The 14,792-nt window shown below is 42.2% G+C and overlaps 1 protein-coding gene across 2 annotated transcripts in view; it reads left to right on the top strand.

Moving 5' to 3' along the window:
• Positions 1 to 14,792, top strand: part of LOC144684710 (inactive serine protease PAMR1-like) — a 127,282-nt gene that overhangs the window by 1,800 nt on the left and 110,690 nt on the right. For both annotated transcript variants that reach the window (XM_078548842.1, XM_078548841.1), the window contains exon 2: positions 12,847 to 13,023. In XM_078548842.1, coding sequence (XP_078404968.1) covers positions 12,847 to 13,023 — 177 coding nt within the window. The remainder of the gene's footprint in view (positions 1 to 12,846; positions 13,024 to 14,792) is intronic.

Below are 14,792 nucleotides of genomic sequence, written 5' to 3'. Positions count from 1 at the left end.
GAATGGAGCTTGGAGCAGCAGTGAGCCAGCAGGAAACTTTATTATGCCATCACTCCAAATTTTCTATTCTCCACCCACCATTATTCTTGCTGCTGGCAGGAGAGGAATATCCTAGATCCTGGATACCCATATGTCCCTGACTCGCAGTCACAAAGTTTTCTCCCTGAACATTGGCCAGCTCTAAAGTTCTGCTTAAGCTAAGGGGTGTGACTGCCTCCAGAGGCAAAGTGTCCAAGTAACTCTCTTGCTCCCTGATGTTGCACAATGTCTACAGCTTGGACCACAGCCCAACAACTCTGAATCCAAGTTTCTTGAGCTGCAGACGTTGCAGATATGGTTGTTCGGGTTCGCAATGCTCTCCACAAACTCCCACATGCTGCAGTTATGGCACACTGCCTGCCCTGTCACGTCTTATTTATATATTTATTTGATTAGGGGAGATGGTGGCATATGGTAATGTCACTGGACAATCCAGAGGCCCAGGCTAATAGTCCTGAGTCATAGGTTCAAATTCCACCACAGCAGCTGGTGGAATTTAAATTCAATTAATTGATAAATGTGGAATTGTAAAATCTCAGTAATGGTGATCATGCAACTATCATCGATTGTCATAAAAACTCTTCTGGTTCACTAATGTCCTTTATGGAAGGAAATCTTCCGTCCTTAGCTGGTATGGCCTACATGTGACTTCAGACCCACAGCAACATTGTTGACTTTTAACTGCCTTCTGAAAATGGCCCAGCAGGCCAATCAGTTATACCAAGCCTCTACAGTACCGGATGGACTGCAGTGGTTCAAGACGGTAGTGCACTGCACACGGCCGCGCACTGCACACGGCCGCGCACTGCACACGGCAGCACACCTTCTCAAGGGCAATTTAAGAACAGACAACAAATGCTGGCCCTGAAAGTGACCCCACAACTCATGAAAGATGAAAAAAAGTTCATTAGTTACTTAATTTTTTAAATTGAATTGATCATCTTAGTTTTATTAATTAATTGCTTTACCTAGTTTAAGTTACTTATTAAAGCAATAGCAAGTTAGTTCCCAAGCATGGAGAGAAAAGAAAAACACTGACCAGCTACTGGAGGTAAAAAAAAGAACAAAAGCAGCATCTCCTTCTCCCTCTGAACCGAATTCCCACGGTATGAAATTTCCAATTTTAGCCCTCTTGTTATTGAAGTTCTCTTTGAAGATCACTCCATATTCCAGTCTTTCACCTCAGTGAGCTATTGAAGGTTGCTGCACCTTCACAGGTCACATCTTAAACTATGGCTCATGATCCTGTTCAGGTGAACGTAAAAGACCCTATGGCATTTTTTCAAAGAAGAGCAGAGGAACTTTCTGGTGTCCCAACAAATATTTACCCCTTAATCAACTTCACCATTATCGCACATGTGGGTTTTTGTTTTGTGGCGAGTGACTGCTTGGTTCCCCAGTGTTATATTGTGTTACTACATTTTGAAAGGATTTAATTGGCTGCGAAGTACTTTGGAACATCCTGATGTTGTAAAACATACAACATGGATGCAAGTTCTTTGTTTCCAAGGATGTTATTCTTCATATAGCATATACTATGTTACTTTGTGTTTAGTATATCCTGAATGTTATTCTCTAAAATATGTACTCAGTGTTTTTTTCCATATAATACAAACCATGTTATTCTCCCAAAATTGCACAATTTATCCATCATACAATTATTATTCTTCATTTCAAACACTATGCCCTGTACTACCCTCTCTCATTCATCATCCTGACCCTACATATAGTTACTTGACCAAGAAACTCATTATAAACAACTCATTAATCTACATTGAATTATACATTAAAAGTCCTCCCTCAGAAATACTATCTCCTGTCATCAATTCTCTTTGCTCTGAGAATGAAATTAATGCAATGGTACTTGACTCTGTGGTTAATGAGTGGTCTAGAGTTGTCATTGCCAGTGACCAGGTAAGAAAACTGGGCAGTTAGTGTATATAGTTATTTCAGGAGTGACCATATATTGTGCACTGAGTTGAACCCAGCCATAATGAATAAACACCATGATGAATAAACACCAATTAAGTCATTATCTGAAGCCCAAGAATGACTCAGAGAAGGCAATCAGCCACTTTACATTTCTTTTTAGAAGCACAAAACGTGTGTACCATAAAGTAAATTTGAAAAAAATCCAGGCAGAACTTTATGCTCTTCTCTGTGGTGAGTTTTGAGATGGGGATGGCATTTAATTGGGCAGAATGGTAGTGCCCTGCCACCTTCCAACCTCACCCCTATTAAGTCCTTTCTGGAAAGGCCTGTGGACAGCTTTCACGTCCTGCTGCCAATCGAGGCCCTTAAATGGGAAATTAATTCCCAATTAAGGGCCTTTTCCCACTGTCATTTGTATTAACCCAGCGGCGGAAGGGGCCTGTTGCTATGCAGGGAGCACAACATTCAAACCTGTGCAGGTTGCCTGTGGCATCCCAGGGAGATTCCTTGTTCAAAGGCACTCAGTGCCTGATCGAGGGACCTGGCATCAGGAACTGAGGGGAACCCATTTAAGAGCCACCTCCTGCCCTCGCCGCCTCCCCACAAACCCCCTCTTACCATAACTTATTTCTGACTGGGGTGGCTCCGCGATCCTGGGCCTCCAGTGGGTATATTCCTGCAGCAGCCACTGCTTTCCTGGCGCTGTTGAGCAAAAGAGTGTCGGCCTCTGATTGGCTGGCAGCCCTTAGCAGACAGGACTTCTCGTCACCAGGGTCCTGATCTGTGAAAGGCCTGGTGACCTCTCAACTGCCTAATTGGCTTATAATACAGCGGGCTATCCCAGGAGGAGGCAACGTGGGTCTATCGCTGGCTCTCAGCCGGTGGTTAAGACCCTGTCATCTCCATAAAATAGTTCCTGTCATTACTCATATGTTATGAAACAAACATGCATTAACGACTACCTACATCTTGCAAATGTGAGATTGCTGTGCATGTACAGCCACAGAGATGCATTAAAGGTCACTAGGAAATTGGGACTACTTGAAGTCATCAATAAAGTTACTGCATTTTCTACAATGATTATGTATTATTTTTGTTTACTAACCAAAATAATATCAAATGTGGCAGCAATGAGGCAAGTTGAGCAGTGGCAGTATTGTAGTGAGTAGTTTCTGATTTGCACTGACTGATTTTATTTGGTTACATGAGACTGAGTATGCTACAAAACTCCAAATCATGAACCCAGTCTTGTTGAGGTAGATGTGCTGTGTGATTAATTTCATAAACAGTGGAATCAGGAAAATCTATAGTTTAAAAAAAATATATACACTTCTCAAGGAATATATTTTGCCTTTGATTTCTTTTTAACGATCTTGAACATAACTCTATTTTGTCCATTTTGTGGTGTATTTCTATGTATAACAATTTACTTGATGCAATGCAAAGCTTGAAATTGTATATCTCAAGAAATCTTTTATAATCTCCATCTATTTCACACAACTGGCCAGATTTTTGCTACTGAGGCAGGTAGCTAGGGTCAGGAGATGTCCCCACTTGCCAGACATGCCTCGGAAAAAAGGCCCCTGAATGTCACGATTTTTGTTCTGGGAAGTGGTTGGTGGGGGGGTGCAGGTGCAGGATGGTGTTGGGCCCACTGACCCAGAAGCAGAGCAGAGTGCCAAAGCAGGCTGGTTAGAAGGCCTGCCTTGGTTCTCTGGGACTTTGTCCCAGTTGTTTTATAAGATTTTACACCCTCTAGCCCTCACTCCTCAGACCCTCTCACCGCCCCCCCAACCACCCCTCATCATCCCTTATACCCTCCATGTCAGCTCATGCCAACTCACCCAATGTCCACCATGAGCAGACCTCAGTGCCATGTGGAGATAAAATAAAGTTCTAAAAATCTAATAAAGGTTTCACTATACAGTCAATTTTAAAAAACCATTCATGAAAGCCCGTTCAAAGCTTCTTTAAAAAGGTTCTTTAACCTGTCAATCAAACTGTGAACTCATAATCCCCATTGAGATAATTGTAGCTTTTAAAAATTAGCCAAGCATTCATAAAGAGCCTCGAGGGAAATGCCAACAAATAACAATTGAAACTGCTACATCACCTGGCCTGTCAATCAAAGCAATATTATTTTTTAACTTGCACTAATGTCTCTTTTTTTTACAGTCTAAAAGAATGGGGTGATTTATAAAACTTAAGAACAGTTAAACAGACCTTATCCATCCTTCAAGAGCGCTTACGTCTACTCCGCAAATTTGTGACTCACATTGCAATTTAAGCCCCTTGCAGCAGCGAAAATGGGACCTGTTTGAACTCAGCACTGGTTTCAAATGGTCATCCTATGTTTGGGCTCCCTTGTGTGTGAATCACGCCACGTGTCATTTCCCCTGCCAGCAAGATTGGGATCTGTTGGAAATGGGGATGGGGCTTCCACATCCGGGTTAAACTTGCCATTTTTAAGGTCCACAGAGTTGGGAAGATTCTGCAAAAATCTGCCAGAGTATCAGTTTTGGCTGAACGGTGGTATGCTTGTCTCTGGATCAGTAGGTTATTAGTTCAAGCCCTACACCAGAGATCTAATAATCTAGGCAAACACTTCAGTACAGTACTGAGGGAATGTTAGGTAGTCAGCGATGTCATAGTTCAGATGAGACATTGAGCTGAGGTTCTGTCTGCACTTTCAGGTGCATGTAAAAGAACCCCCAGCACTATTCAAAAGAGAGCTGAGAAGTTATTTTGGCCAGCATTTATCCCTTGTGTCACATAAAATGGTTCATTATCTCATTTCTGCCTGTGGGATCTTGCTGTGCTCAAACTGGCTGCTAAGTTACAACTTCATTGGCTGTGAAGCACTTTCAGGTGTCCTGTGTTTGTAAAAGGTGACCTAAGCCATGCAATTTAATATAATCTGGCAACAGGGGAAGGGTACAGCGTGAAAGCAAAATCCACCAGATTTCCACCCTGTTCTTTTACGCATTTCCCTCTCCTTGAAGTTTCACCAGAAGTTTGGGAGTGTATTTGTGGATTTAGCTGAATTACCAGGAAATCCTGCTAGCAATATCTTGATAGGTCTTGTGGGAAAATGTAGCTGCTATTATGAGCCTGAGGTGAACTCCACCAGGAAAGAATGAGGGATCTACCAGTTTTGGAGCAGACTTTTTACCTGCTGCTATGGCAACCAAACTAAACACATTCACTTCCTCAACATATTTGGCTTGACTAGTCAGTAATGATCTCAGCAGAGCAGCAGGTGATACTCTGCATTTTTCCAATGGACAGAGTAGATGAAATTGGCATTTGGAAGTCCTACCCTAGTTCATTTTTGCTAGTACAATGGTGCTACATTGCAAAATTGTTGTCCATTTAATGCCTGTGTGAAGTTTCCTCCCTATAATGCCTGTCTTTCTATCTGATGGTTAGTGTTGTAATATGCCTTTAAGGGCTGTCAGCATGACATCAATGGAAGGGAAATGTGTCAAGTAATTCAGTCTTAGTTTCACTTTTGCTTTGAGGTGATTGCATGCACAGCTGTGATGTCTTCAAGCTTTATACCTATATATAAAACTGTTCTCATGTGCCTAGTCTTAATAAATGAACCCACACTGTGTTTACCCAATCCCATATGAGCGATTGGTGCCTTGTGTCTTGCACAGTAAATAAGCCCAATGTATTATATCATTATAATAACACGAGTTAGTGCATGAGTTGGAAATTTCACCTGTCTTTGGTGCTGTGGGTTGCTTGAAAATGCTGTGTGAATAAATTTGAGCTCATCCAAAATTCTGTTGCCCTTCACTGACCTATCACCCCTGTACTTTCAGGCCTGAATTGGGTCCCAGTCTAAAGATGTCTCAATTTTAAAATTTTCATTGTTATTTTAAAATCTCTTCATGGCCTTGCCCTGTCAGCCCTGGCTCAGTTCATAGCACCCTCACCTTTGAATCAGAGGGTTGTGGGTTCATGTCCCACTCCTGGAAGACCAAGAACTGTGATTGTACTCGAAAGAAGTTGCAATCTGTGACTGTTGGTAACTCGAAAGAGTTTCCTAGCTCTGCAGCCTCCTCTATCCCTATAACCATGTTCCCTTTAAACTGCTTGGCTGCAACAACCTGGAAGTCCACATGCAGGCTGCGCACAAGTCAGCCCCTTTAAATTGCAGTGAGTTTTGGGTATGATTACATAATTATTAGGTGTGGTTACGGTGAGAATTGGGTGAGGTTATAGTGAGTATTGGGTATAGTTAAAGTATTGCATGAGGTTACAATAAGCATTGGGTGAGGGTTAAAGTATGTTTTGGCTGTAATTACAATGAATTTTGGATGAGGTTACAGCAGGCTCGGGCAACACGCGGGCCACAAGCCACTATCCTTCCAGGCCCCTCTATCCGGTCAGCGGACACCCCGTGTTCAAAATGTTGGTACGTGAATTTGAAGAACCTGCAAAGAACTGCTCCTCCAATCACAGGCCGTTTCTCTCCTGCGTTCTCTGTTGCTAGGATCACTAGTGAGCCAATAAGCAGCAAGTGTGGGAAAGAACCGCTCTCTGATTGGAGGAGAAGCTTTCTTCAGCCTGAGGCCTCAAAATATGGTGTGATGGTAGTGGTGAGGGAGGGACAAGTCAGAGTATCTGCCAGGCGGGAGAAAGAGAGCGATGACTGGGCAGGGAGAAGAGACTGCTTTCCACTGGTTTAGGTGTGGAGACAAGACCGGCTGCTGGTGTGTGTGATAAAGAGAGAGAGTGTGTGTGTAAGTGAGAGAGAGTGTAAGTGTGTGTGCGTGAACGGGAGACAGTTTACAGAGACAGTGTGTGAGCTAGATTGTATGTATGTGTTAGTTAGAGTGTATGTGTGCATATGTGTGTGTGCGCGTGCGCGAGAGCTTGTGTGTGTGTGTGTGTGTGTGTGTGTGTGAGAGAGCGCGAGCGAATGGGTGTGAGCAAGAGAGTCTGGCTCACTCCCAGTCTCAGGGTTCACACTCACCCTCCCCCCTCTCACACCAACACACTCACATCAACTCACACAGTGGGTGTGGGTGAGGGTAAGTGAACAAGTGCCCTGAGAGTGAGCTGGAAAAAAACAATTTGACCCCCTCACACTCTAATGGTCATCTTTATTAATTACACATTATTTTAAATTGTCAATTTATTGCTTTGACATTCCTTTATTTTTGCTCAGCAAATTGTTCATACTTCAACATTTTATTGAAATTCATGTTTAAATTGCACCAAACCTTATCTTTTCGAAATTTGCTCATTGGCCTCTTGAGTGAGAAAAAAGTTGAAATGTGGCCCCTCACATGGAAAGGTTGGACAAGCCTGGGTTACAGTGAGTATTGAATAAGTGTACATGTATTCTGTGAGTGTACAGTGAGTAATTCATCAGGCTACTGTCAGTTTATTGTGAATTCACACTGACTTGTATTGCAGATGCTCATTGCTGGATATTTGCTTCTCCCTAAACCACAGTTATGGTAAACTCATTTGACATTTTTCATCTGTGTTGGAACTATCTGCTGGAAAAATATCAAAGTGGAAGATAGAGGGATTTTCAAGAGTTTGCCACTGAGAATTTCCAGGATCCATAACTTTAGAAATCATTTATAAGTAACCCCTTGACATCTTAAATCATCTTGAGTTTTCTTTGTTATAAACTGCAAATGCTGGAAATTCTCAGCTGCCAGAATCTGTGGAGAGAGAAACAGAGTTAATAGGCAGATTATTACACTGTATGTGGGCGCGCACCTAACACGCCTGAGTGTAAAATGACGCGTGATGATGTCGGGCGAGCGTCTCAACATCATCACACAGTCTCGCGATATTTCGTTCGGCAGGCTTGCGCCGGAGTTGGCTGTGCGCCCGTTGAGAATTAAAAGGCCCAATAAGGCCGTTAAGCTAATTAAATTCAAATTTATGCTGCCCGTCCAACCTAACGACAGACGAAAAGGCCAAGCGGCCTTTACGTTTTTTAGGAAACCTCATCCACAGGCGGGATGAGGTTTCGTACAGCAAATAAACATCAAATAAAAATTTTATTTTTGAATTAAAAACATTTCCCAGCTCATGTGAAAAGGGGACATGTTTTGTGACAATTTTATTTCCTTTTTCTTAAACAGCGCTTCATCTCCCTGAGGCAGCTCCGTGTCTCAGTAAGATTGAAGCGCGCTTTCGCATGCTTGCGCGAAGATCACGCTAGGCCTGCTCGCTCTCCTCCCCCCGACCGCACAGGCAACGCTGTGCGCTGCTGCTCGAGTTCCACGCTGGGCAGACTTTAATTGGCTTGCCAACATGAAATTGCGGCGGTCGGCTTCCTGACTGCCCCTGCCAAGCACTCCCGCCAAGGGCAAAATCCTGCCCAATGTTTCAGGTCAAGGACCATTCTTCAGAACAAGGTTGATTGGGTTCTGATCTAACTTCAAGATTTGTTACAAACAAATTGTCTTCACATCTAGCAAACCTTACATGTGCTGACTGGCATTGAGCAGGAAGCACCTGCACTTCAGCTATGTTGCAGCAGTTGTGATATCTGGTTTGGGGGGGTGTGGGGGTGGTGCAGGATAGGCTTGCTTACAAGCAAGCCAACGTCGGATGCTATCTTTAGTCTTAAATAGATGCAGTGGCAGCCTTGGAGGGCCTGCTGTGCCCAGTCCAAGGTTTCTAACAATATTTACCCCCTTGGATTGTTATCACAGGGAAGCAAAAGATACAGTAATTTAGTAGTATTTCAATGAATTTGTAGTCCAAGGGCTGATTTGGCAATCCAGAGAATGTAAGTTTAGCAGAAAAGACAGTTGATGAACAATGGCAGACGTTTAAGAAAATAGTTCATGACTCGCAACAAAGATATATCCCAGTGAGAAAGAAGGAACCTAGGAAGGGGATGAACCAAGCATGGTTAACCCAGGAAGTTAAAAATTGTACATTTTTTCTTTCAATTTGATACTATGTGGAAAAGGTTAGTGGTAAGCCAGAGGATTGGGAAAGTTTTAAAAACCAACAAAAGATGACCAAAAAAAATAAAGAGGGAGAAAATAAATTTTGAGGGTAAACTAGCAAGTAATATAAAAATGGACAGTAAGAGCTTCTTTAAGTATACAAAAAGGAAGAGAGAGGCCAAACTGAACATAGGCCCCTTAGAGAATGAGGCTGGGGGAAAAATTATGGGGAACCAGGAAATGGCAGAGGAGTTGAATAAATACTTTGCATCAGTCTTCACGGTAGAAGACACTAATCGCATCCCAAAAATACTAAATAATCAAGGGGTAAAAGCTGGGGAGGAAATATATACAATAACTATCACTAGAGAAAAAGTACTAGGGAAACTAATGAGGCTAAAGGCCGATAGGTCCCCTGGACCAGATGGGTTGCATCCCACGATATTAAAGGAAGTCGCTAGAGAGATGGTGGGTGCACCGGTAGTAATCTTCCAAGAATCCTTAGATCCTGGAAAAGTCCTAGAAGATTGGAAAATTGCCAACCTAACACCCTTATTCAAAAAGGAAGGGAGACAAAAAGCAGGTAACTATAGGCCAGTTAGCTTAATATTCATCATTGGGAAAAGTTTAGAATCTATTATCAAGGCGTTGGGAAATGCATAATATAATCTGTAAAGAACATATTTTTATTTTTTGGATTGTGGCTTTAAGATTGGACCGTGGCTTTAAAAACTACCATGGCCGTAGTTTAAAAGAGATATTCAATGGAGCGGGAAGAAGAAAATCTACGGTGTTGCTATCCTGGAACAGTGTGTGCCAGATTGGACAGAATGGTGCTGGAAAGGAGGGACTGCCTAGCGACAGCATTTTGTTTGGCTCCTGACCAAGTGGCCATGTTTTGTGTGAAGATAATGCAGTCGATCAGCTCCTAGCTCGAAAATAGGAAAGACCTGAAACTCCTCTCTTCTGTGTTTTGTAAGCCACAGTAATCCTGCCATCATAGCTAGCTGGCTGTTTCTCACATCGCTGTATCCTACTTTCTTTGAGAGACCCCTGTCAGGAGGAAAAGGGGAAAAATCACCAGTAGAGACATTAAAAGCAAGTTTCAACCAGAGAACCACAGACACAAACTCCCAGCAAGAGCTGGGAGACCACCTCGTGTCAGTCGCAACAAACTGCAAGGAATTTGGAAGAAAGCAATCAAAGTCAACACATCTAATCCTGAACTCCGGATTGGTGCTATTGAACTGTTTTATCTCACTCTTAAAATCCATGTTTTGTGAGTCTTATGTGTGTGTGTGAGTTTGTGTATAGGGGTTTAAGAAGGGGTAGAGTTTAAGTTATAGAGTTAAAAGTTAGGGGTTCATTTTTCTTTGTTTTGCCACTGTTTACAGACAATTTGTTTAATAAACAGTTATTTACTTGTTAAGTTTACAAACCCGGTGTTCATATTCTTTTAACCTAAATTAAAAGTCAGGTAGAATTGCGGCAATTTGGTGGTCTAATCAAACTTTTCACATTTGTCTTGGCTCGGGGAGTAGTGAGGCTTGACACTACAGTGCACTATCCCCAGAGAGTCGTGACAAAGTAAACAGAGTCAGCATGGCTTCATAAAGGGGAAATCATGCCTGACAAATTTATTAGAATTCTTTGAGGAGATAACAAGCAGAATAGATAAAGGGGAACCAGTAGATGTAATATATTTGGATTTCCAAAAGGCGTTTGATAAGGTACCGCACATAAGGTTACTTAAGATAAGAGCCCATGTTGTTGGGGGCAGTATATTAGCATGGATAGAGGATTTGCTCACTAATAGAAGACAGAGAGTTGGGACAAGGGCGGCATTTTCAGAATGGCAACCTGTAACTCGTGGAGTGCCACGGGGACCAGTACTGGGGACACAATTATTTACAATATGTATTAATAACTTAGATGAGGGAAGTGAATGTACTATCACCAGTTTTGTGGATGATACAAAAAATAGGTGGGAAGACAAGTGGTGAGGATGACACAAAGTATCTACAGAGGGATATAGACAGTGAGTGGGCAAAAACCTGGCAGGAAATATAATGTGGGAATATGTGAGGTTATGCATTTTGGCAGGAAGAATAGAGGAGCTGAATATTATTTACATGGAGAAAGACTGCAGAAAGGTACAGCACACAGGGATTTGGGAGTCCTTGTGCATGAATCCCAAAAAGCTAACATACAAGTTCAGCAGGTAATAGGGAAGGCAAATGGAATGTTGGCCTTTATTTCAAAGGGAATGGAGTATAAAAATAGTAAATCTTGCTAAAACCACACAAGGTACTAGTTTGACCACACCTAGAATACTGTGAACAGCTTTGGTCCCCTTACCTAAGGAAAGATATACTGGCATTGGAGGCAGTCCAGAGAAGGTTCATTAGGCTGATCCTGGGTATGGAGGAATTTTCTTATGAGGAGAGGTTGAGTAGGTTGGGCCTGTACTCATTGGAGTTTAGAAGAATGAGAGATGACCTTATTGAAACATATAAGATTCTTAGGGGGCTTGACAGGGTAGATGCAGAGAGGTTGTTTCTTGTGGGAGAGTCTAGGACCAGAGGACATAATCTCAGAGTAAGGAGTCACCCATTTAAAACAGAGATTAGGAGGAATTTCTCCTCTCAGAGGGTAGTGAATCTGTGGAATTCTTTACTGCAGAGGGCTGTCGAGGCTGGGTCATTTAGTATATTTAAGGCTGAAATATGCAGATTTTTAATCAGTAAGAGAATCAAGGGTTATGGGGAAAAGGCAGGAAAGTGGAGTTGAGGATTATCAGATCAGCCATGATCTCATTGAATAGCAGAGCAAACTTGATGGGCCAAATGGCCTACTTCTACTCCTACATCATATAGTTATTTCAACCCAACAACGGAAGCTTGTGAATTTAAATTCAGTATAAAAAGTCTGGAAACATAAAGTTGGTGTCAGAGAAAGTGACCACAAGATTGTGGTGAAAACCTCCCTGATTTACTTAGGCTCTTTAGTGAAGAAAACCTACTTCCTTACCTGCTCTGGCCTTTATGTGACTATAGGTCCAAACCAATGTGGCTAAGTGCTCACCATAGCAGTGCAGAGCTATGAAGGTAGAAAGTAGAGGAGCAGATTCTTTAATCATTTCAATAACAAGTTCTCAATAGGTACGCTTACCCTGAATTACATGACAAAGTATTCCATTGACTTTAAAGCACTTCGAAAAGTCTTGAGGTCGTGATTGTGAAAGGCGCTGCATAAATTCAAGTCTCTTTCCTTTCACTGGTTATCAAGCATTAGGGTAGGCTACCAGCCTTTGTGCATAAGGACCCGGACTGGCTATGGACACACATTAAATGATTTTACCCTTACATGATCAGTTGAAACCTAATTCAGATTCACTTTGTTATCCCATCTCTTATGATGTGGATTGCCAGTGGCACTGACTGCTTGAGCTAAAGCACATTGGATTTCAGTTGTTGTCACTCCAGTAACAGGAGTAAGATAATTTAGCCACTCATACTGGTTCTGCCATTAGATGCTGGCTAGTTGGTAACTCAACTTCATTTACCTATCTTTGCTCCATATCCCTTGATAACCCTTGTGCAATGAAAATCTATCTTAGTCTTGAAAATTTGAATTGGCCCAGCATCTACAGTCTTTTGGGGGAGATAGTTCCAGAATTCCATCATCTTTTGTGTAAAAAGGTGCTTCCAAATTTCACTTCTGAATGGTCTAGCTTCAGTTTTAACTTTGCACTCCCTTGTTGTGGATTTCCCACTACCGGTAATGATTTCTCTCCTACCTTATATTCAGCACCCTTACATCTGTAACAGCCTGTCTCGCCTGTCTCTCACTTGCGTGTTGCCTAATTTATAGCATAAATAGCCACCAAATTTAACAGAAATATTAACAATCGCTGCACTTTTTTTCCATTTCCCAGGATACACTCTAATCAATGAGGACTGTCCAGGGGCTGAGTGGAATATCATGTGTCGGGACTGTTGTGAAATCGATCAAATTGAATGCATTTGCCCTGGAAAGGAGGAAGTTGTGGGATATTCTGTCCCATGCTGTCGGAATGAAGAAGATGAATGCGACTCTTGTCTGATACACCCAGGTATGGCTCAGTTCCCTGATGGAGTGGTAGTGAATGTCCAGCTATCATTCGATGCTCTTTGTATCTATTGACATTTTTCAGCATAATTATGTCCCTTTCCTCTCCAGCAAACATCTGGGACCTGGGTAGGTAGACAAGCCAAGGGCAAACCACTGGGGGAACAAATCTTCCCTGTGGGGAAGTACCATGCTTTGCTCACCGCCTCCTCTACAGGATGTTTGAAATAAGGTGGTCACCAAGTGTTGAATTAAAGATGTCAATGATACAATCCACCAACCAACAGCACTACCATTCTCTGTCCACCCCCAGTACAACAACTACATATTCCAAAAAAACCTTTTATTTCTGCAATTTAGGTTGATACAATTGGCCTCTGACCCAGGGTTGGAGGGAGAAAAAAGACTGGCCATGTTCCTTTTCTTTTGAACTCTATTTATCCCTGACGTAAAGTGCTAAAGTTCACAGGGAAGATGCTTAGTCTGTGATGGTCTTCATGGCCAAATAACCCACTTACTCTCTAGGCCTGCACACCATGAATGGCTAGTTGGTTGAGGTCATGGAGAGAGCAAGCACCAGCCAAAGTCACAGAACTACAAAGAAATGACAACACAGAAGCAAGCTATTCAGCCCAACTACTCTGTGCTGATGCTTTTCTCCACATGAGCAATAGTCCTAATCCCATGTCTGTTCCATATTTCCTTATCCTCATTTGCTTCAACCATTTATTTGACCTATTAAATGTTTGCATGGTATTTGCTTCAAATACAACCATAGAATTATAGATTTGGTACAATCCAGAAGGAAGCCATTTGGTCTGTTGTGTCTGTGCTGTCTCTCTGCAAGACAACTTAACTGGTCCTATTCCCGTGCCCTTTCCCCATAGCCCTGCACATATTTTCTCTTCAGGCTCTTATCCAATTCCCTTTTGAAAGCAACCGTCGAATCTGCCTTCATCACATTCTCAGGCAATGCAGACTACATCCTACCCACTCGCTGTGCGAAAATGTTTTTCCTCATTATACCATTGGCAGTTTTACCAATGATCTTATATCTGTGTTCTCTGGTTCTTGAAACTTCCGCAAATGGGAACAGTTTCTCCCTATGTACCCTGTCCAGACTCCTCATTATTTTGAACACTTCTATTAAATTTGCTCTCAACCTTCCCTTCTCCAATGAGAACAGCCTTGGCTTCTCCAATCTATCCACGAACTGAAGTCCCTCATCCCTGGAATCACTCATTTTCTAAAGCTTTCACACCTTCCAAAAGTGTGGTGCCCAGAATTGAACACAGTACTCCAGTTGAGGCTGAACCAGTGTTTTATAAAAGTTCATCATAATTTTCTCATTTTTGTATTCTTTGCCTCTATTTATAAAGCTCAGGATCCTGTATGCCACTTTAACCACTTTCTAAAAATGCTTTGTCAAGTTCAATGATTTGTGCACATAGACCTCTCCTCTCTGTTCTTGCACCCCCTTTAGAATTGCATCCTTTTTTTATTGCTTCTCTTCACTCTTCCTGCTAAAATGTATTACTTCACATTTCTTTGCATTAAATTTCATTGGCAGTGTGCCACTCATTCTACCAGCCTCTGTGTCCTGTTGAAGTCACAGTTCACAATACTTCCAAGTTTCATGTCATCTGCAAATTTTGCAATTGTACCTCACACATCCAACTCTAGGTCATTAACATGGATCAAGAAAAGTAGCAGCCCTAATATTGACCCCTGTGGAACCTTACTGTATTCTTTTTCCCATTTGGGGAAAAAAAA

The sequence above is a fragment of the Cetorhinus maximus genome, chromosome 9 (genome assembly GCF_964194155.1).
Source record: "Cetorhinus maximus chromosome 9, sCetMax3.hap1.1, whole genome shotgun sequence".
NCBI classification, from domain to species: domain Eukaryota; kingdom Metazoa; phylum Chordata; class Chondrichthyes; order Lamniformes; family Cetorhinidae; genus Cetorhinus; species Cetorhinus maximus.
This window is presented reverse-complemented; position numbering and strand designations above follow the sequence as displayed.